This window comes from Sorex araneus, chromosome 3 (assembly GCF_027595985.1).
Source record: "Sorex araneus isolate mSorAra2 chromosome 3, mSorAra2.pri, whole genome shotgun sequence".
Lineage (NCBI taxonomy): Eukaryota > Metazoa > Chordata > Mammalia > Eulipotyphla > Soricidae > Sorex > Sorex araneus.
Genome location: NC_073304.1, coordinates 178,751,720 through 178,774,470, shown reverse-complemented (window position 1 = coordinate 178,774,470; position 22,751 = coordinate 178,751,720). Strand labels below are relative to the sequence as shown.

The 22,751-nt window shown below is 44.3% G+C and overlaps 1 protein-coding gene across 1 annotated transcript; it reads right to left on the bottom strand.

Annotated features, from left to right (window-relative positions):
* Positions 1-1,883: 1,883 nt before the first annotated feature.
* Positions 1,884-9,183, bottom strand: MMP1 (matrix metallopeptidase 1). Its single transcript, XM_004604809.2, has 10 exons — positions 9,082-9,183; positions 8,247-8,491; positions 8,007-8,155; positions 7,510-7,635; positions 6,156-6,311; positions 5,910-6,027; positions 4,490-4,623; positions 2,721-2,880; positions 2,172-2,275; positions 1,884-1,993 (listed from the first exon to the last, which is right to left on the bottom strand). The coding sequence occupies exons 1-10, from the start codon at positions 9,181-9,183 to the stop codon at positions 1,884-1,886; spliced, it is 1,404 nt and encodes a 467-aa protein (XP_004604866.2).
* Positions 9,184-22,751: the final 13,568 nt, after the last annotated feature.

Sequence of the window (22,751 nt, the reverse complement as noted above, 5' to 3'; positions counted from 1 at the left end):
TCCCTCACTTTTAGCAGGTGTCTTTCCCCTTTCCCTGCAAGCCCATTCGATTACACAGAGTTCCACAGGGCCCACCCATCTCTGCTCTCTGGCAGGTGAGCAAGGCATCTCCTGGTGCACAGTAGGACTTGTGAGCATGCACTCTGTGGTGAGTAATTCATTTGCTTCCTGTCAAGGTAGTGTCTGACCACAACTTCCCCATTTAAATGGATTCATGAAGGCAAGTCAGGAAGGGGAAATGAGTGAATTTCTCAGAAAACGAATCTCTTCTTTCACACAAGATTTTTGATACTTGCAGAGGCAAGAGGCCTGAGGTAAAATTTTCTAGGCCAGATGGAACACAAGCCATGAGGCTGACACCTCAAGTCTACTTGGGAGAGGTAGTCCTCTTAGAGCTGCTGGTTCTTCCCGCCAGGAATGGCCAAGAACCCTCAGAATTCACAGTGACAAGAAAAGGGACCCCTGAGATCTTAGGAAATCCTAATTGTATGCCACATGACATCATCGCCATAAGGACTCACACACTAAGTAAGGAAGGGTTAGTCAGTACAGCTCAGAAACATTCATGTCTTTAGAGGTCTCACCTCTAATTGATAGTCAGTCTCAATGGGAGTGAGAACTGGTGCCATTGTCTGCCACATTCCCACAAAACTAGAGAAGCAGCATTGCCATGGCAGGAAGGTCTGCCGCCTTCGGCACCACAATAATTCTTTCTGTGTCTTGGCTTCAGATGCAATCATTTTGGATTTTGCCATTGAAACCTCCAGCTGGAAAGTGATTTTCCCAGAAATGAAATCATACTTGGTATGTGATAACATGGGACAGTTGGCAGGAGGGCAAAATAAAACGTTTTATTCGATAACCAGAATTTATGATTACATGAATTTTTGCTCGAGTTGTGTGTTCATACCTAACCATCTCTGTGGCTCGGGGGTCCTTGCTCCCCAGGCTGATGCGTATCACAGAGGCTGGGAGGTGAAGGCATATGCTAGTCATGACCCTTCTCCTGGCCATTTCTTCTGTAATGAATGGCATTCCAGCCTTCATTGGATTGTGAAAGTACATAAGCACAGTTTGAATCTGTTTTCCTAACCTGGTGTTCCTAACCCCATTCTACTGGGCTTTATGAAACTCAGGTCTCTCTATAATCTTAGATGTTTGTGCACTTCATGGGTACAAAGTCCATACCTGCCTGATAGTTTCTGCTTGAATTGGGTCCAAGTATTGCCATAGCATTAGTTGCAGTTAAGGGAATACTTTGCAAGCATTTCATAAAATTTTCTAAGAATATTTTCCAGAAGGGAGGAATTATATTCCCATTTTGAGCTTCCTTTCCCTAGAGAGATGTATTTGCAGTGATCATTAGGACACATTTGCCTGCTTCCCATTTCAACATTGAACATTGGTCTGTCAGTGAGACGTCATAATGGGGGAACAATGATATACTAGAATAAATTTCACAGAAAGTTTTAAAACATAAGAGGACATGATTTAATTATGAATATGAAACACTTTATTTATTTTTGTGAAGGCTGTTTGCCCTGCTTGTTAAGATGCCCATTTGTTTCTGAATTGCTTTCTTCTGTGGAGACTCATATTCTCATCTCTCTCTCTCTTGAAAATTGTTCATTGACAAGGGTCAACAATTGAAAGATGCTTCTGTCTTTGTGGCTCCATGGCTGTGAATTTTTCCTAGACCCCAACTTGTGAAACTTAATTATAGAAAATATACATTGTATTCCAATTCGTTAGATGTAAACACACATATAAATATAAATAAAATGAGGTATTTTATTTACTTAAGGTATATTATATATTTTATTTAAATATATAGCTCTTCTGGAAACCTCCTTCATTGGGTCTCTTGAAATATATTATTATGTTCAGTTTTTTCTGCAGTTGAACCAGCTATTTGTTTTCTGGAGACCCAAAATTCTCTTGGTTTTAGGATCAAATTTGTACTGCCTTGTTCCATGAAAGAAATAGAAAAAACCTAGGAATAAAACCAAAGAGATTGATTACATTATACAAATAATTAATAGATTTACCTTGGATTCCTGAAAATCCATGTTATTTATGAGAGCAAATATTTGTGGCATTTACTATTTCAAACAGCATGACTGATGCTATTGTAACAATAAATACAGAGGAAATACTATCTGTTTACTTACCTCTTTTACTAAAAACAGCATCAACTTTGCCGCCAATCCCAGGAAAGTCATCTTGTATCATTTTGGGATAGCCTCTATCCATAGATTGCTTATATTCATCATACCTGGTGAAAACAGAAGTGCCAGAACTGGTTGTTAAACATTTGAGAATCTGTATATGTCTCGAAACCTCAAAATGGGACTCACCAGCTTAAATGCACTGAGAACTGTTAATTCTATAGATCATATATAGGATGGAGCAAGGCGTGGAGTATTGCCTGGTCTAGAAGATTTAGAATATCCTTCTAAACCAACCCCCAATTCTAGCTCTCTAGACCCGGCCTACCAAGGTGAGTGTGAAGAGAGGGCAGGCACTTCCGGTGGGCTCATATGGCTCTGCCCCTTTCGGGTTCCCAGGATGACTGATTGGTCAGTAGATTTGGATACTGAACTAGCTGCAACCAGTCACAAAAAGTAAAGCTGAGGCTCATTTTACAATAGCTCAGTCTAGAATGTTTTCTGTATGGGAAATAAAGCAATGCCCCAATATTTTCTACCCTCAGCCCTTACCTCCAGTACTTGTCAGCAGCAAAAAAGTACGTTTTCCCAGTTTCTTCGTCAGAAACAGCAGCATCAATATTCTTCACAGTTCTTGGGAAGCCAAAGATGTAGATATCCCTGGGGTATCCATATAGCATTTGTTGTCCCTGGGCAGCCCAATACTTGTTACCTGTCAATCAAGAGCCAGGAATAAAAACACTTGCCTAGGGCACCTGTAGACAGGAAGCAGCTCCTTACTCACTTCTGAGTCTCCTAGTCTAGAGAGGCAGCAGAATCACCTGTGTGTGTGTGTGTGTGTGTGTGTGTGTGTTGGGGGGGGGGTGTCATTTGTTCTATGGCTTTGGTTTTGGGTCACACCTTTGGTGCTCTGGATTTATTCCCTGCATGGTGCTGGGCGAATTGATACTGGTGCTACTCAGAGGATCAAGTGGTACTGGGAATTGGACCTAGGTCCTCTCACACACAAGACAAATGCTTGACCATAGAGCCACATGCCTTGCTCCTAGGGAGATTGTTTTTAAATGATGGATATGGTTTCTCTCTTCTAGACCAGGTAATACATATTTTTAATTTTTTCAGAAAGAAGATTCCAGTGAGTGACAAGCTTTTGAACTTTCCTGTCTTAGGGGTTCAGCACTTTTTTTCAAAGGCAGGTCACTGGTCACTCTTCCAATTGCCCACACACTGTGAGCTCATGCCCGTGCTGTCCTGACTCCGAGGATTGTGGTGACTCACCATTTATAATGCCTTGTACACCTGGTCCAAACTAAAATCTTTGCATCTGATTCAAATATAGGTTGAATATTTAATTCTGTGCCCAGATTTTTTGTTTTTGTTTTTTTTCTTTTATTCTACCTGAACATCATTTCTTTGAGTGTAAGACAGTGCCAAGTATCTCAATGTCCTACACTCACAGCAGTAGAAATGGTAGTGTTCAATGGTATCTTTCAAGACAAAACACTGTGGTCTGGGTTTGCGTTTTATTCTGATAGAAACAAAGAAGCTTGTTCTATTCAGTTTATGGTCATTCAGGGTTTCTCATAGTTCCTTGTATGTAAGAGTTGCTGGAAATTTTGTTATAATTCAAGGTCTGGAGCAGGACCTTACAACCAGGAAGAACATTTATGCTAAGTGAGATTCTCTAAATTGCAGGTTTTCTAAATTTTTTTCTTTTTCCTTTAGTTTCTGGGCCACACCCAGTGGTGCTGGCTCTGTGCTCTGGTATCACTCCTGGCAGAATTGGGGGTTTGAACCTGGGTCAGTCGCATGTAAGGCAAGCAGCTTGCTGCTGTGCAATTGCTCCATCCTGAGACTCTGCACTTAGAATTGCCTCCCCAGGGTGGTGAAGTCAGAGCTTCAGTCCTCATCCTCTGACTGCCCCTCTCAGCAGTGTCATTTGATTTAAAATGATGCTCGGGAGGAAACAATTCAAATATTTCCTTTTCATACTTTGTGGTTTTGGCCCAAGTCTCTCAGTTTTATTCCTGAGTGCTTCTGGGACATAGGGAGGTTTTCCTTGATATAAATAGTTTATACAGAAAGTACTTTCCTAAGCCCAAATTAATAAACAGGACAGAAAACTTTTTTTAAACCTCCCATCTTTTTATACAGAAATTCACCATGCAATTATTAACGTGATGGACTCCCAATGATTCAGGAACTGAGACTATTATATTTTTAAAAATTCATGGAGAGAAACTAACTAGTACTCTCATGTCTCAGCCCAAAACATCATCATTCTTAAAAAAAAAAACCTGAAATATAACTAGAAGCCTTACCTTTGAAAAACCGGATTTCATCCCTGTGTGTGACTTCATAAGCGGCTTCAAGTCTACTGGGAAGACTGGGCCAGAAAACTGAAATGAAATTGAGCTCTACTTCTGGGAAGTAATCACTTCTGCGCATGTAGAACCTGAATTAAAAGAGAAAGGGGAAAAGTCTGTAGTGGGGAGCAGTTCTCTGCTGGTACTGGAGATTGCTGGTAAATATTTAACATCCGGCTCACCACCATGGGGTCAGAGAGAGTCTTGGTTTGTAGGGTTTGCCTATCCCTGTGGTTGGAAGTGCTCCCACCAGGGCAGATGTCAAGAGATTTCTGGTAGCTCACCATCTCTTGCATGGTAGTTCCGCGGTGCAAATGCACCAGAAATAAACAATCTCAAGAACATAGAGTAAAGTGTAGCAAAAGAATTACAATGGGTGGAGTTTGATTTTTTTTTCAAAAAAAATTACCTTTGTTGTTAATGTAATTGTAATTTTGTATAATTAAACTTTTAAAACAGCTGTGTTTTGGCAAAACTCTTCAAAATTAATATTTGGCTTTGGTGAGCTTTTTGGAGCTGGCTGCAGCTTCAGCTGGACTATGCATTCATACCACTTCAGAGCACCAGGCCAATACCTGCTGTTACCTCTGTAGTTCTGGACCTCACAGAACCTGACAGAATTATACAGGATACTCATCTCATGGATGAAAAAGTAAGATTCAGGAGGGGAAGGAGGTGTCTAAGGGCACGTAGCTAACAATAGCCAAGGGTTCATTTTAAACTTAGACACTGTCTCTCCGACATGGTCTGGTTGGTGGTTGGTGGAGTTTATTCCTGATTCCACAGTCCCTGGCATGGTGAAGCACAGATTATCATATGTGCTGATGGGAGGGCTCAGATCCCGGCCAGAGGGAAGCTCTGGCATTCCTTGGCAATCATGCACTGGCATCTAGTTCTGATCCTGTCTCTGTCTGGATGCGAAGCCTTGATGGCATTTCAAAAAGAATGGATTCTTTTTACCCAGGATAAACACACTTACCATCCTAAACAGTGATGGAAGTGGAAAGAGTCTTAGTCTACACTCAGAACACTGAGCGTGGCTCTCTCACAGTCAGCTGTGCCCTGGAAGAGGCTATTTGCTTCTCTCTGCCTTACTTTCCTGATCTGTAACATGAGAGTAATCTAGCACTTTTCTCCTTCAGTGATATTCTTCTCTAAGAATCAAATAGCAGAATAAGTGCAGGTAAACAAAAGTTTTGTGTTTATCATGTTGTGCAAGTAATTCCTCCTCTAGAAAGATGCCTGTTAACATATGTGGGGCTGATATTTGAGCAGCTTAAGAATAGCCTGCCAGGGGCTGAGAGGAGCAAGTGTTCTGACTATTACAAATGCAAAACATGAAAACAAAAACGCCATGAAAAAAAAAAACACTTACTGGTCTTTGAAGAACATGATTTCTCCCCGAATTGTAGTGATTGCATCAAAGGTGATCTTATTGTCACATGGTTCTGGAGTTTGTGGGCCTGTTGGCTGGCTGGGATTTTTAGAAGGTCCTAATATAAAAAAGATCTGAAATTAGTTCTGCTTGGCATTGGAAAGCAGCATAAACAATGAAAACAGCTTCTGTCAGGAGTCAGTTAATGAGAGAAGGATGCAGGCCATTATTTCCCTTTCTACTGACCGTACAATGCCTGGATGCCGTTGATATCATCCTGGGAGAGCTGCACATCGCCAGTGAAGACATAATGGGGATACATCAAAGCCCCGATATCAGTAGAATGATAGAGTCCAAGGGAATGACCCAGCTCATGAGCCGCAACATGATACAAGTTGTAATCTGAAAGAGCCAATAGGTCCATCTGAAGGTTAGAAGCGCCCAGGGTTGAGATGCCCCATTTAGAGGTAACCTGTAACTCTACATGAACCAATGCTCACATGTTCTCAATTAGGGTTGGCTGCATGCAAGCAGGTACCTTAACCCTGTCCTATCTCTGCAGCCTGGGAAGGTGGGGGTGCATTTATTAACAGCGAAGAGCTAGACTACAGCCTGCATTCTCTGTGCACACGGCTACAGTTGGAAGGAAAACTCAGCAGACTGAGCCTAGCACATAGCTTGATGGTATGTATCACTCCACAGAGAGACCTCGAGGTCCATTGATGTAATCTTTCTACTTATAAAGCCGATCTGTGCACAATGCTGGGATTTTCAGGAATACCCTTTCCTTAATTTCCACAGTCTTACTATCAGTGGTACTACCATGTGGTCCATCCTTTTATTAACAGGGTCTGTGTAGATGCCCACAAGTAACATATTAAGATTTTCAACACTTTCTTAATAGAAATGCAAGGGACCTATTTACAGCCAAAATTGTTACAGCTAACATATTGTTTTCTCTCTTTCCTATTCCCTCTCCCAGTGCCTTTTCATTCCAATTGTCTCTGCAGTGACTCAGGGCCACGCTTGCCCAGCTGTGCTGCTCGTATGTTTTTATCTAGTGAGTTCACTGGTGTTGCAGCTCAGGTCTGGCATTCCCAAGTCCTCCTGGAGGTTTGCATTCCTTTCCTGGCATGACTCTCATGCATGTTTGCCAGGGTGAGCGCCCTGCATTGACGCACTTAAGTCATGGATGTAGAGCTCATTGTGGGTCACTGTGATTCTTACACATGAGCTTGCTGGAGGCCACACTTTTGTGTCCAGACCTCTTTTCAGTTGCAGAGCTATCTGGGGGTGGCACCTCCTTATGTGGGGCTTGCACAAACCTAGTTACAGTGCGGCTCAAGACTGCTTGTGGTGTTCAGGATACGGCAGAACTGCTAGGAGCATGCTCAGTGCATGTGGGACACTGGAGATTTGAACTCGTAACCACACACCTAATGGCAGGGTCTCTAGGCCCCTGGATTTTTCCTTCTTAGACTTTTCTAAATGCAGCATTAGATTGAATATTCTTCTATTCATGCATTCTTTTAGCTAGACCAGCCAATAATACAACCATGAAGAGGTGGGAGATGAAGTCAGGCAAATTTAGTAAGCTTACTTTTAAAATTGTTGGTCCACGTTTCCTCTTCATCAAAATGAACATCCCCTCCCAGTCTTGGTCCTGGTCCGAAAGCATGAGCAAGAGTTCCGTCAGGCCCATCAAAGGGAGAGTTGTCACGGTGATCTGCAAGAAACAGAATTCAACAAATCTCTCTTGCAGTTAGGTGAACTCGCCAGGGCAAGAAGCTAGGGGCTGGAGCAATAGTACAGTGGGTAGGGCTTTTGCCTTGCATGTGGCCGACTTGGGTTCGAATCCCAACATCCCATATGGTCCCCCGAGCACCACCAGGAGTAATTCCTGAGTGCATGAGCCAGGAGTGACCCCTGTGCATCGCCGGGTGTGACCCAAAAAGCAAAAAACAAACAAAGAAGCCAGCAAACTTCCAGCACACGTGAGGCTGTGAAACCAACACTCCCCCTCAATAAATAATTCCAGGTGCCAAGCAGGGAGGTTTGGAGGCAGGGTGAATGTCAGGAGCAAATGCAGCAACTCACCTCCCCAGACAAAGGAAAGGATTATGTCTGCTGGGTCCTGAAGGACCTTGGTGAAGGTCAGGGGAGTGACTCCACTCCAGAGTTCAAAGGCTTTCTGGATGGCACGGTCCACATCTGCGCGGGGCAAATCAGGTGTGTAATTTTCGATCCTTAAATGACATACAATAGAGACACATTGGACCTCTTTCCTTAAGGCTCTGGTAGAGAACAGATTTTCCTGTGGGTGCACCACCCACTTACCTGTACGTCAGGTTTGTGTGCTTCCAGCCCAAGGTCTCGGGAGAGAGACTATAGGAGGCTACATCAGGCACCCCGCATCTGGGCTGCTTCATTATCCTGAGGGTCTCGGCGTCCGGCTTCCCAGTCACTTTCAGCCCAAAGAATTTCTGCATTTGTTTCAGTTTTTCAGCCACTGGGCTTGTGCTTCTCTGCCTTTCAATTTGTTCCCCATCATTCTTAAGATCGTAATAGTTTTCCAGATATTTCTGAGAAGAAGATAAAATCATTGAAGCCCTGCCTGGAGTAAACTTTCTCTTTCTTCTAAAACTCGACAGTCTAACGTTGTAGCTGAAACTGCTTTTGTAATTTTTAATTTTTTGGCTTTTTGGGTCACACTCAGCGATACTCAGAGATTACTCCTGCCTCTGCACTCAGGAATCACTCCTAGAGGTGCTCAGGGGAACATATGGGATGCTGGATGCAAGGCAAACACCCTCCCCGCTGTCCTATCGCTCTGGCCCTGCATTTTAAGTTTGTGTTTGGATTCTGCAGTCCTCACTGCCTTCGTTAATTCAAACATTTTGATGAATTCAAACACAATGTCAGAAAGGAAATCTCCCTCCCAGTAGTTACTGTGAGATCAGATCTACACTTAACAGAGCCACATTTCTTACTATTTCTTGAGTTCTCGCTCACCCTCAACTGGAAAAGAAGTCTCTGCCTGGCCCGGTACGTTCTGCCTCCTCTTCTAACCCAGATTTCTTTTTGAAGGAAACCCACCCCCAAAGAAACTCTTATTCACAGAATGACTGCCCATAAAGGCCCATGCACACTGGCACAGGAGGGAGGCATGTACCTGGACAATCTCCATGTCTTCCTCTTTCGTGTCTGCCGGTGCTGCGGGGAAGGCCCAGGCGCTCCCGGCGTAGAGCAGCAACAGTAGGGCCAGGCTGTGCATGCTGAACTCTCGATTCCTGGGTAGCCGAACAAACCCGGAAACTGCACTGAGGCCGATGTTCTGATAACTCAGCTGGCGAGGCCCTTTATATAGCGATTGGAACTTCCAGGGAGCCGGAGGCTTCTGACTCACATTTCATAACATCCTCTTGATTAGCAATGAGTGGCCTGAGCAATAGGAAGAAGGTGGCTCTGAGCAGCTCTCTGAACTCGCTTGGGGGTTAGAATCTCATGATTAATGTCCAGCATCCTTCACATGTGTGAGGGGGGCACATGACATGGGCCATGGAGGGGTTTCCTCTCCCTCACTCTTTGTGGGGAAAGCCCATCACGAGGGCACAGCTCAGAGTTCTCCTTGATTGTTCTGGAGAGCTGGTTCTGCTGATCCTAACGCTCTCCAGGTCCTGCACAACCTGAGGCCATGCAGAGGCATATGTCCATCCTCCCTGCCCAGGGCAGCTCAGCATCCTGCTGACCCTAGGTCAGCTCCACAGCATTCACTTTGGACAGTCCCCTGCCTGCAAGGGGTTCCTTCTGCTTTTGCTGGCCACCTGAAATACTGTTTCCATCGCACCCTTTGGCTTCCTTCAGACCCAGGATTTGGGAGCTGTGGCAGGAAGACCTGGCTGAGAGCCCTCCCTCCTTTCGTGACCCTGCCCATCAGCTTCTCATGTCCTGTCCCATGGGGCACAGGAGGGTCTTGGTTAGACCGTGCATCAGGTGGGGTGGGGATGGCAAGAGACCAAGTGTGAGTTGAATATCTTATTTTGAATCTTTTCCTTAGTCCTTGATGTCAGCATATGTTTGATCCTTGTAGCTAGGCAGGACTTACTTTTTCTTTGGATTTTCTTTTTTTTTTTTTTGCTTTTTGGGTCACACCCAGTGATGCTCAGGGGTTACTCCTGCCTCTGCACTCAGGAGTCACTCCTAGTGGTGCTCGGGGGACCATATGGGATGTCGGGGATCGAACCTGGGCCTGCTGCATGCAAGGCAAATGCCCTACCCACTGTACTATCGCTCCAGCCCTGTTCTTTGGATGTTTTATATTAATTTAGGCATGTATTCACTTATTAATTCAAAAAGATCTTATTTATACCTGCGTGTAGTTCCTCTGGAAGTGGGATAATCAATAAACAGATTCGGTGGGGGCCTGGGATAGTCAGAGCAGAAGTTTATATAAAGTTGCACAGATTCATTTTATCAGGATGAGCTGGGGTTGGACATTTTATCAGACCCTGGAGCTGGACTGGCCTTATGTTTCTGGGCCTTTATGAGTTCCACAACAATTTTTGCAAAACCTTAGTACTACTTTTATTATGATTTTTATATTTGACTTTTAATTTACTTTAAAATTTTCTTTATCATAAGAAATAATGTAATAAAGCCATAGTTTTGTTGGTCATTATTTTTACATCACTGTATCACTCTATCACTGTCATCCCATTGCTCATTGATTTGCTCGAGCGGGCACCAGTAACGTCTCCATTGTGAGGCTTCTTGTTACTGTTTTTGGCATATTGAATATACCACGGGTAGCTTCCCAGGCTTTGCCATGTGGGCGGGATACTCTCAGTAGTTACTGGGCTCTCTGAGAGGGACAGAGGAATTGAACCCCGGTCGGCTGCATGCTAGGCAAATGCCCTACCCTCTGTGCTATCTCTCCAGCCAAGAAAATAAATATGGAAGACTGGAGAGATAGTACAGGGGTTAAGGTGTTTCCCTTGCAAGCAGCCAACCAAGGTTCAATCCTGGCATTAGTTATGGTTGCTGGTGTACCTCCAGGATCCCTGAGCACAGAACCAGAGCACTGAGCATTGCCAGGTGTGACCCCTGCCTCCATAAATATAAAAATAAATTCCAGGCGGTGTAATGAAAAATGTCATTCAATGTCCTTTTTCCTTTTCAGAGGGCTCATCTGCCACCAGTGACAAGCTGGGAGGAAGCGGGGCCTAAGTTTTCAGGCTTTCTTCCCAACCTACCCTCCTTCCGTGCAAACAGTGAAATGAGACTGAAATGTGAAATGCTTGTTTGCATTCTCCACACAGTTCTTACGGCACGCAGGCTTGTGGTCTCCGGGCTGTTCTCCCCTTATTTCGTCCTGTGCTAAGATAATCATCTGCGTGCTACAGTGCTGCTCTAATCTATGCTTTCTTGATTTGAGAGAACTGATTTCCTCACTGAATATTTAGCTGCCACTTCCTCATCACAGTGGAGCAGTAGGTGTGGGGAGAGCAAGGCTGATACGCTCCTCTCCTCCCAGGCACGCCAGCTCGACTGTGGGTCAGGACAGTGACCGGAAGTAACAAAAAGGACCCCAGCACAGGCTGGGAAAGGGTGACACTGCTCCTACATGCCAGAGCCATGGGACTGGCCTCAAAATCCAGGCACGAAGCCTCCACCCCTGCCAGGGATGAGGGAGCCCCTGTCAGTGTGAAGAGGTTTCCCCAGCCCCTGCTCCATTGGGATCCAGAAGCAGGGTCAGAGAACACTTTCATGAGCATTTAATTCCATGATCTAGAGTCCGGGGATCCTATAGCTCAGAAAGTCCTCAGATGTTCCTAAGTCACCGGGGACTTTAGTTACATGGACCCCTCTTTGGAAAGCTGCATGGAAGGAGAAGGTGGAGGTGGCAGACAGGGTGCAAGAGCCCCAATTCTGGTCATGTCTGGCCCCTCATCAAGCCCCCAGTTCCTAGGAAACAGCAAGGTTCTGGTGGAACTCAGAATCCTGGCCTGAGACCCCGACTTCCCAGAGGAAACGAGAGAGTAGAGAAGTTGCTGTCAGTTAGGGTGACACCCCTGTGAATGGAGGCTGGAGTGGGGAGAGATGCTGTCAGTCAGGGTGATGCCCCTGTAGATGAAGTGGGAAGAGATGCTGTCAGTCACTGGGAGAGGGGTTGTCAGTCATGGGGAGAGATGCTGTCAGGATGACGCCCTAGTGGATGGAGGGGAGATGCTGTCAGTCAGGGTGACACCCCTGTGGATGGAGTGGGAAGAGATGCTGTCAGTCATGGGAGAGATGCTGTCACTCACGGGGAGAGATCCTGTCAGTTGTGGTGATGCCTTTGTGGATGGAGGCTGGATTGAGGAGAGAACAGGCTGAACCCGCCTGACCCCACTAGGCAGTGGAGGGCACCTTGCCCCACCATTTTTGTCATTGCCAGCAGTGCTCGGGGGTCTGCAGGACCCAGGTACAAAAGTCCCTGTCCATGCAGCTGTCCAAAGCCACGATCCCCCAACACTCTGAGTATTTCATCACAACTTCAAGAATGTTCACGTGCGTTGGAAACCTGTTAGTCACATCATCTTTGGGTTGAGTTTCTTCAGCAACAACAAAGACTTTAAAATTAGCATTTGGTGAATAGCAAGCCTCAAAGATTCCTGTGGTCCTGTATCATAAAAATTTCCAGTTTGGTTGTTCATAGCAGAATGCATGACTCTTCTGGGTGAAGATGTGAGTGTTTGCCTTGTTTGTGAGTGGGAAAGAAAACATAAATATCCGGAACACTGAAATAGGAATGAAGGTCTAGCAATGTCTGGATGTGGCACGGTTTCTAGGAAACTCAATACATGTTAAAACATGATTACTTAATGACTAATCCCCATTTGGATATAATTTAATGGGATTTTTTCCTCTGCCCTTTAGACCCTGGGGAATCAGCAAGTTTCAGAAGGTTTTCTTGAGTGTGGTCGTGTCAGCTGATCATGACTGTTTCCAATGTCCCTCAAATATGTTTGTATTTTTCCATAGTAAATTCAATTTTGGAATGTTTCATATGCTTCTTAAAAAATTAGCCTTGTAAATTTATAATTTGATTTGCATATGAGATTTTTTTTCTCTTTTCTTTGGGTGGGATGATCTTAAGAGTTTTGAAACGGTTTTTGGCTACAAGTAAATGTGCATGTACTGAGTACTTTATTCAAAATCAAGTTAAATTTAAATATTAAAATCTCCGAGTAACATCAGGGAGAGGTTTCCTGCCGCTGTCTCCTCCTGCTTGTGGCCATCTGGTAGCTTCACAGCCACCCTATGTGCTGGACCTTTCTCAGACATTTGCACCTACTTGTACATCAGTGCTCATGGCTGCCCTTGGGGTAGAATGACCAGCGTCACACTGGGCATGGGTCGGATCATCCCATCCATCTCTGAGCAGTCCTATGCTCCTGTCACCAGACTTGACACACTCTGGGCACAGAAATGTTTCCCCCTACCAGGGAAGAAATGCTGTAGGACGCTAGGCCAGTTTCCTTTGTTCCATCATGTCTACGGTCATGTCACCATGTCGCAGCCCTGCCCCCTCACACTCTCACCTCCTCTCTCTTACTTCCTTTCCTAAATTCCATAACATTTGAGTTTAAGTTGCTACCTCAACCTAGTAGGTATGTACAAATGATTGCTGAATTAGTGAATGGGTAAATAAGTAGATATTAAACAGTAAGTAAAAGAACCATTTCTCTTTAGGATCCGATTTCTGCCAACAGTGCTATACTCAGGGTTGGATTTTTATGTCTTCTATACCCCTAAGATTAAAATTATTTACAGCATCATAGGAATGGCTTGGATATATCACTGGAGTAGAGCTTTTGAATACAGCACTATACATTTTTGTTTAGCTAGTTGTATACCATACTACCCAATTTACTTTCTGATTATTTTGAGCAATTTGTTTGACAAAATATTTCTCCCACTGCTTAATTTATTAGCTACTAAGGAAAATGCCGATTGGGAGCAGCCCAGCCTAGAGAGTAATCCTTAGACTTTTGTACCTTCCCTCTTTAAGGAAGTTCTAGCCAGAGAACAGGTTGGTACCACAGCTTAGCCTATGCGAGTGATAACCATTGTGTCCTGGCACTTGCATCTTACATGTGGATTTGAGACAAGAGGAAGCCCGGACATCTTTGTGAGATCCAGATAATGTAATGTAATGCCTACATTACAATTTGCTTGTTTGGGTTCTCTGACATATATACACGTGGAATCCCTTTAGACTTTTGTTTGTTTTTTAGCCGTACTTATTGGCGCTCAGATTTGTTCCTGGCACTGTGCTCAGGGATCACTCCTGGAGGGGCTTAGGGGACCATATGGGATGCTAGGGATTGAATTCAGGTCAGTCATATGCAAGGTAAAGGCCCTACCCACTGTACTATTGCTCTAGAACCATCTAGATCTTTTTTTCTCCCCTCTAGACCTTTTATTAAAAAATTTGCATCCCAAATTATGTTTTATTATTGAAGGATGTTTTTGTTTCTGACAGAGTGGAATGTTTACTGAACCCACAGATTTGTATCTAGTTCTTTTAAATTTCTTAACCTCTTAAGCCCTGGCTATCGCTCATTACAATGACAGTTGATGTAGTCAACTGGTTTTCTGAGTCAGGTAGCATATATGAGTGCTAGGTAAAAGAAAGATCTTCATTTTTGAACTCACATTAAAGATTTGTGGCTATTTTGTTCCCAAAATAATCCTGTGGAATAAGATGTTGAGGTTGTCCTGCTAGCAAGTAACAGAGATAGAAACTTAAAATTATATCTTTGGCTATAAAACTAGATGACTCAATTCTTAGTATAGAAGACTAAGCCATGCAGATATTTTCTATGTACTCACTTGAGACTGGGATGCATTTTTTAGTCCTAGAAAAATATTAGTAGAAGCAGTCAGTGAGACCAGAGTCCCCTTTTGCTTAAGCAAATGACTTCCCTTTTGATTTCAGCTCTCCCCACAAACCCCTAACATACACACACACACACACACACACACACACATACATGCACACACACACAAACTATAACTTCTCCTTTTGGTACAGATCTTCCCTTTACCCTGTGAACAACAACAATGTCTGGCTTGTGAAATCAACTGATGACCACGGTGATAATCATCATTTCTAACCACCCACTTCTCTCGAATCTCTAGTCTATTTACTAAACATCCTTAACTTTGGCTTTGACCCCTTACACCATACTCTCAATGGTCAATACTAAGCACTGCCAGCAAGTCAAATGTTTTCCCATAGTTTGTATTCTCATCAATCCTCTAAGACTGTGTTTCTCGTGTGTGTGTGTGTGTGTGTGTGTGTGTGTGTGTGTGTGTGTAATATGTGTAATATGGTCACTTTCTGGAACCCCAGGAAATTCCAAGGAGAGGTCATAGTAAACCATGTAAATGGAGGTGAACAGCATAAAACTAAGGGGGCCAATTAGTAGAATAGGGGTTCCCAAGGAGGAAACGAGGTTGGAAGGGGCCATGGTTGGACATGGTTGAGTACCTTTGCTTTAAGGCATTTGATGTTCAGCCTTAGAAATCATCCTTTAATTGTTTTGAAAGTTTCTATACTTTGCTTTTCTTCCTTACTATGTCCCTCCGTTACTGGCTCCCCACCTTTCCCCTTTTTCCCATATCTGTCCATTCAATGAGGTCCATTCTGAGTCCAAACCTTTAATCATGGGGTTTTTATATTCCATAGCACACTCGTCTATTCCCATTATTTTTATTAGCATCTGTACAAACTTTTATCCCAAAATTCCAGTCCTCGTTTTCTCACTATCTCAGTTTCAGGTGACTAGTAAGGCATCTCCACCAGGATATATGGGTATTATTTCCTTTTATGTGGGACTTGATCCTGTTTTTACTCATTCCCTAATACAGTTTCCTAAAGCACAAACCTGTTTTCACATATCAGCTCTGCTAGCTACTAAAAACCAATTACTTCATCTTTTAAATGCCCCGATTTTCATATCTAAAAAGTAGAAATAGATAATAGCACCCTTTGAGGGATTACTAAAACTGAAATAAGATGATTTATGGACAGAGTCAGAGAGATGATGCAGGAAGTACCACTACCAGCTTGCTTGCTGAGCCAGGTTCACTTCCCTGTACTCTAAATGGTCCCCTGAGCCCACCAGGAGTGATTTCTGAGTACAGAGCCAGGAATAAGCCCTGTGTGCTACCACTGTGCCCCCAAAACAAAAAAAAATTTAAAAATAAAAGAAGATAATTTATACACAATATGTCACTGTCTAAAACACAGTATATATACCAAATAATTATTTAGATGATTAAAATTCTTTCAGTAGTTTGCATTATCAAACAGATCTAGACTAATTATACCATTCAATCCATTCTATGCTCAGGTGTAAAAATGACTTCTCAGTCCTACTTTATACTCCTCCAAGTGGAATGATCTTGTTTTCCTAATGTGCCTTCACCTTGCTCCCTTACCTTGTCATTTTTTTATTCCTATTTCTGGTTTTATTCCTATTTATAGTTGGTATATCATTTTTCCTATTCTTTGGTGTAAATTTGAATGTTATTTCATCTCAAAGTTCTCTTTCCTCCATTTATGAGTTGATTTTACTTTGAATTTTCATAGAAAATTAGGCTTTTAAAAAACCATTTTCTTACCTGATTTCACTCTGCTACTGGAAGATAATCTGTTGAAAGGAGGGAAGGTAGTCTATATATTTGTGTTCCTATGTTCGTATCCATTTTCTAGGACTTATCTGCTTTATACAGATTTGCTTGGTCTGGAAACTGTTAGGTCAAATTTAGATTTAGTAGAAGAGGAAAAGTGGCATAATATTTTGATAGTGTCTCTTGATTCAGAATTCAAATTGACAAGAGAAATTATAGTCACAATGAAGTATAAAGTCTTCACAATTATTATGAACGACTGTAGGATAACATTGGTTTGTCCTTTCTGCCTTGCCACAGGGAGCTAAGGCTTATTGGGTTGCTCCCATCATAGTGCTCCCATTCGTCTCTGTTTATTTGTAACTTCTTTCTCTGTGCTCTGTTAACTTGTAACTATTCTTTTTCTCTTCTCCTTAAGTCCTTTGCATAGTTAATTTAGAGCAATTTCCTTTTTGTATAGATTCAGGAAGACAGTTAATGCTATGCTTTTGTAACTTGGGAGTTAATTGACTCCAGATAATATTACCTCCTGGGCATCTGTTCTCTCAACTTAAACCTCAGTTGCCCTTACTTCTAGCACCTCGAAAGCAGGGGCCCGATGAGGGACTGGATGGACCCAGGGAAAGCAGTGAGCTACCGTGTCATCGAAATGGTCCTGGTCAAAGTGCCATAATACTTAACTATAAGTTAAGAGCATGGTCATGGACAAATTCTGTCATGATCCAAAAAGTAATAACTAGATTTGGACCCTGCTAGTCCTGCCTGAGCACTGTAGTCTGAGTCTGTGGTGAGATGTCCCCAGGAGAGCCACTCTAAAAGCTCAATGTATCTCTTACTGTGTCCATACAAAATAACTAATATTAAGAAGTAGAATTACGGTGTTAATTAAGATATTAGTTAAGTTATTGGACTAAGGAAAGGAGAAAAACACCTTAGGTGGTATTTTGCCTGTGAGCAAAGGAAAGGCTTTCTTATGTTGATTTTGCTACCCCCAACGTGGGGGGTTGGAGAGAAATGAGGGAGAGACCAGGGCAGAATGCAGGAGCAGGTGTGTGAAGAGAGACACGGCTGGGAGAGGGAGCGTGGAGAGATGAGCGGGAGAGACAGGAGGAGACGGGAATGAGGGCCAGAGTAAGAATAGAATGGGGGCTTAGTGAGACTGGAACAGGAACGTGAGGAGCATGGAATAAACAGCAACTGATCATCAACCAGCTTGGCCCTCGTTTCCTCCTTCGTCTGCCCATGGCATGTCCACCACAGGTGGGGGAATGGCCCGAGTCACTGTACCCGGGTAGTGAGGGACAGAGCCGCCGGAGAGAGGGAGAGCTGTCGTTCAATTACACAAACAACAACAGAAAAAATAAAATTTCAAATATAAATATGTACTTTCCAGTCCACCTATCCCGAAATGCATTAATGGCTGAAACAAATTTGATAAAATCTCTTTAATGCAAAAATGCATTCTGTTTTCCCATTCAGCTCGTGTAGCAAGCTTAGTTTGGGTGTTCTCAGCACAGAGAGCAGCTCTGGCACTCTCTTCTCCTTAAGTCGCCGAGAACATTGGTCAGCCATCCCTAGGGAAGTGAGGGGTGTCTCAAACGAGCTGTGCGGTCAGGCAGCTGTTGGAGCAGTTCCCTCCTGGGGAGAAGCTCTTCTGGTGGGTGTTGTTTTCTGACAGACCCTTGTTGGTTTCTCACCACTCAGCTCTCCCGCCGTGGAGCACCCAGAGCATGCAGCCGTTTCAGCCCAGCCAGGCATGTGGACACATCCTCCCAGAGTGAGACATGGAGAGCTGTTCAGAACATCTGCTGGCAGACCAGTTCTCTGTGCCCAGTGACTGTGGGGTAAGGAAATCTGGACTGTAACGTCCCTTTCCTTGGATGTTAGACAAGGAGCAACCAACAACTTCAGACCCTTTTCTATCCAGACCCTGACATGTTGCCCTTCGTTAGCCCTCAGCTTGCATTGCAGAGAACAGGTGAACCAGATGGCAGGAGAGACGGTACTTGCATCCTTTCCCCGCAGACTGCTGGGTTCACCTCGACCAGGCATCTCGCTTTGCCCTGCTGGAACTCCACGGTCAGCTCCGGGTTCTCGGGGGTCCTTGCCTTGCCCACCTTCACAGTGGCTGGCTAAGCCATGAAGTATTCTGCTGGACGGTTAATTACGGTGGATTTCTAAGGAGCTTGGGAAATGTCTTGAGATGTCATCTCAGATCAGCCTTCCTGAGAGGCGGAAAGCTGACAGGATCCCTGTCTCCAGAGCCGGGCCGCAAGCCTCGCTCTCTATGCCACTGTTTCTGATCATCCTCAGCTCAGCTTCGCTACATGGTGGCTGCTCCCCCACAGCAGAACTCAGACCTGCCACGGCCCCGATTCTGCTTCCCGCTCTGCAGTCCCTAGATGGTGTGTTCTGGGTTTGTTGCTTCTGGTCTTAACAGTCAACAGGCACTTGGGCAGGTTTTATTGTATCCCGTGTCCCTCCCGAGTTCTAGTCAGTGGTGGCAGCTGTGCGAATTCCCAAGGCGGACGCATTGGCTAAGCCTGCCATGCTCACTGGGGCCTTGGTCGGGGCCTGTCTTGAGAAGGGGAAAGTCAACAACTCACAATGTGCCAGGAAGGATGTACGGTGAGCACATCGGGCTGGAGAAGGAGGAGAGCTCAGCTCTGATAAGCAGCTTCGTGTTCGTTTGCCAGAGTGCAACACTTAGGTTAGACATCATGAGGTGATGTAAAGCAGCAAGTAAGACTGGCATCATGAAGGGCCTGAAGGCCATGCTCAGACTCAAAATATATAAGAAGCCAAGTTCTCTCGCCTTCACTTGCGTGCAGGTGAAAGGAAGCCTCCCACCCAGCGGGGACACCAGCCTGCTCTCACCAAGTATGTTCCTTGCCCCATCACTTGGATGTTCTCTAAATCTCTGCATCGGTGCCCTGGCCAGACTGGGGGTGGGGATGGGGAGTGCCTCGTATCTCCCCAGCTCTGCACCATGCTGAGCTCCTGTCCCATCCTGTGTTCTGAGCACATTTGCTTTTCTTTCTCTCTCACTGGAATGAAACCTCTAACCTTGCCTAAGTGGATCTTCATACCTAGCACAGTGTCTGCTAATATTAGATATTCTGTAAAAGTCTGTTTATAGAATCATCAAATCAGTGCACAAATGAGAAGATAAGTCAGGTCCCAGCACCACCCTTTTGCTTGATGGAAGCCTGGTTTGGCTACTTGAGTAGACCAGATGCTTCTCTTGGACCTACATCCATCACAGGTAAAAGTATTCTTGCTCTCAAAATGAATCCTCTCCAGATATTTCTCTCTTCCCTATTCTCTACTCACTTCCTATATGACCATATCTTATTCTCCAGAAGTGATTCTCTATTTTGTCATCTTAGTCCATTCTCTTTCTCACTTGCTTCTTCCCGAGCTCCTCCCGTGGCCTGCTGAGGCATCTCCCTGCTCGCTCACCACTCAGCTCTGCTCATCATTGGGTCATCAATCGGGGTTCACACATTCGTGCCTCAAACTGTTCACATCACATGTCCATGCTGGCCTCCCTATATTGACACATCACTCAGAATGCAATAATTCCTATCCTTGTTTTCAGATAGCAAGAGATTTATTATAATACACATACTGTTCAGAGCTATTTCACTAATCATTGTGATGCTTCAAATCAGTCCTATAAACAGTGGTCAAAACTCTATTTCTTGTGTGGATTCATGTATTTCAACATTGGGGTATCCTGGGCTCAGTCCCTGAGCAAATCATTTTTTTCCTATCATCCCACTCTGTTAAAGCCATCTAGTTTGAGGACTTTTTTTTCAGGGACATCTGATTGTGCTCAAGACTAACTCCTGTCTCTGTCGTCAGGGATAACTCCTGATGGTGTTCAGGGCCCCTTATTGGATTCCAGGGATCAAACCCAGGTAGGTTGCATGTGAGGCAAGAGTTTTACCTACTGTTGTCTCTCAGGCCCCATAGCTTGAACACTTACAATCATACATATATAAGTATATCTATACTTATAAATATATATACTTATAATCATATATATATATGTTTCTAAGTCCCAAGCTAATAATCCAAATTTGCCACTTAAACTTTAGTCTTATATATCCAGCATCTCTACTTGTCTGTGAGATGATACCTAAAATACACAACGTCCCCAGACAGCTGCCCATCTTCTCACCAGAGCCTGTTCCACCCACTGCCTCACATCCCAGCAGAGGGGACCTACGTGGTTCAGCTGCCAGTCACTCTGTCCCAAAGACTCCAAGCCTCCGTAAACTCTTCTTTTCCTGAATGCTCACAGTCTGTCATTAAATCCTGTGGGCTCTGCTTCCAGATATCTCCGGTCTCACTATCTCCACTCCCTGCAGAAGTCTCCAGCCTCTCTTCCCTCTAGAAGATGGCAGTAGCTGCACCCAGGTCTCCATACCCCTCTCCTCTGCCCCTGGCAGATGGCAGTAGTCTGCACACAGTCCTCTGCTCCCCTCCTGCCCCCTGCAGTGTGATCTGACAGGGCCCCTCCTGGTGAACCCACTCCCTCCAACCGCATCCCAGCTTCACTCAGCAGTGTGACCACATGCTGTGCTCCACAACTCATGTGGCTTTCTCCAGTTTCATCTCTGGTTCTCCTACCACGCCCACTGCCTCTTGGCAGTTCATACATAGAGAACGAACGCTGTGCACACACCAGTCAGGATCCTTCACCCCGCTCTCTCCTCTGTGTGCTGGTGCATTCCTATACATTAATCTCTGTGTTTCTGAAAATGTCTTTCCTCGAAGAAATACCAAGACAAGAGAGCACTCACTGATTGGAACCTTTTTATGTCATATGAACCTTTGACTGTCCCTCGACCCTGCCTGCTACAAAAAGCCAACCCCTTCCCCACCTCTGATCATAAACTTACTCTCGTGCCTGAGTGCTGTATTTTGCTCTTTCCTGTTGCTGCAGACTGGGGCTTCAGAGCAGTGCGTGTGACCGATGGGGCAGGAGGCAGCAGAGAGAGTCACACACAAACCCGACAAGATGACCAACCACACCTTGACTTTGTACATGATTAGCTCCATGGCCTCTCTCTGAGTGGCCGCAGCCACTGCGTTTGAAAATTGCTTTACTAGTGTTCCCTCTAGAAGATGGCAGTAGCTACATGTCATTAAATACATTAAACACATTAATTAACATTAATACATTAATGAAATACATTATTTAATTAAATACATTAATTAGTTAACAGATTAATACATTAATCTGTTGTCAGTATATGTTTCCCATCTGCATTAAAATAGGAAGGTCATGCATGGCAGTCATTCAAGTGCATTTGTTCATGTCTGAGGGAGCCATTTTCCCCCTCAAATTTTATTTTATTAAAGCACCATCTAATAGCTTAGTTCTCCCTCTTGGAGAAAGCGACAGGCTACCAAGAGTCTATTGCCCACTTGGGAGAGCCTGTCAAGCTCCCTGTGGCGTATTCATACACAAAATACAGTAGCAAATATATACATACCTTCGGAGAGCCTGGCAAGCTACCAAGAGTATCCTGCCCACATGGCAGAGTCTGGCAAGCTACCCATGGCATACTTGATGTGCCAAAAACAGTAAAAATAGGTCTTATTCCCCTGACCCTGAAAGAGTCTCCAATTGTTGGGAAAGACGAGAAAGGAGAGGCTGCTAAAATCTCAGGGCTGAGGGTAATACAGATGTAACTATTGGTGGTGCCCGCTCAAGTAAATCGACGAACAACGGCATATCTGTGATACAGTGATACAGTGATTAAAGCACCATGAGTTACAAAGTCATTCCTAGTTGGGTGTCCGGCATAAGATGTTCCATTACTGATGCCTTCAACAGCATCAACTTCCCTCCACCAGCGTCCCAGGGTCCCTCTCCTGCCCTTCTGCCCTGCGCCCACCCCAGCCTGCCCTCTTAACAGGCACCTTTCACTTTTGGTTATTACAGTTTGGGTCTCACAATTTCAATGTTGTTAACTCTGTGGTTTGACTATTTAGCTCTAGTGTTCCTTAACATCCCAGCATTTCTGAATTCCCTTGACCCCTCACCCCTGACCCCTTCATCTATCTCTTCTCTCTGAAATTTATTAATAAAGCTCACATCATAAGTAATATTTTCACTAATAACTCAAATTATAACTGATTTTA

Bases quoted from the DNA above. Each gene is read 5' to 3' on its own strand.
- MMP1 (XM_004604809.2), bottom strand. From the start codon at position 9,183: ATGCACAGCCTGGCCCTACTGTTGCTGCTCTACGCCGGGAGCGCCTGG. The intron at 2,881-4,489 runs GTAAGGCTTCTA...CTTGATTGACAG, and splicing joins TGAAATCCGGTTTTTCAAAG to GTAACAAGTATTGGGCTGCC. The intron at 1,994-2,171 runs GTAAGTAAACAG...TTTTATTCCTAG, and splicing joins TGCTGTTTTTAGTAAAAGAG to GTTTTTTCTATTTCTTTCAT.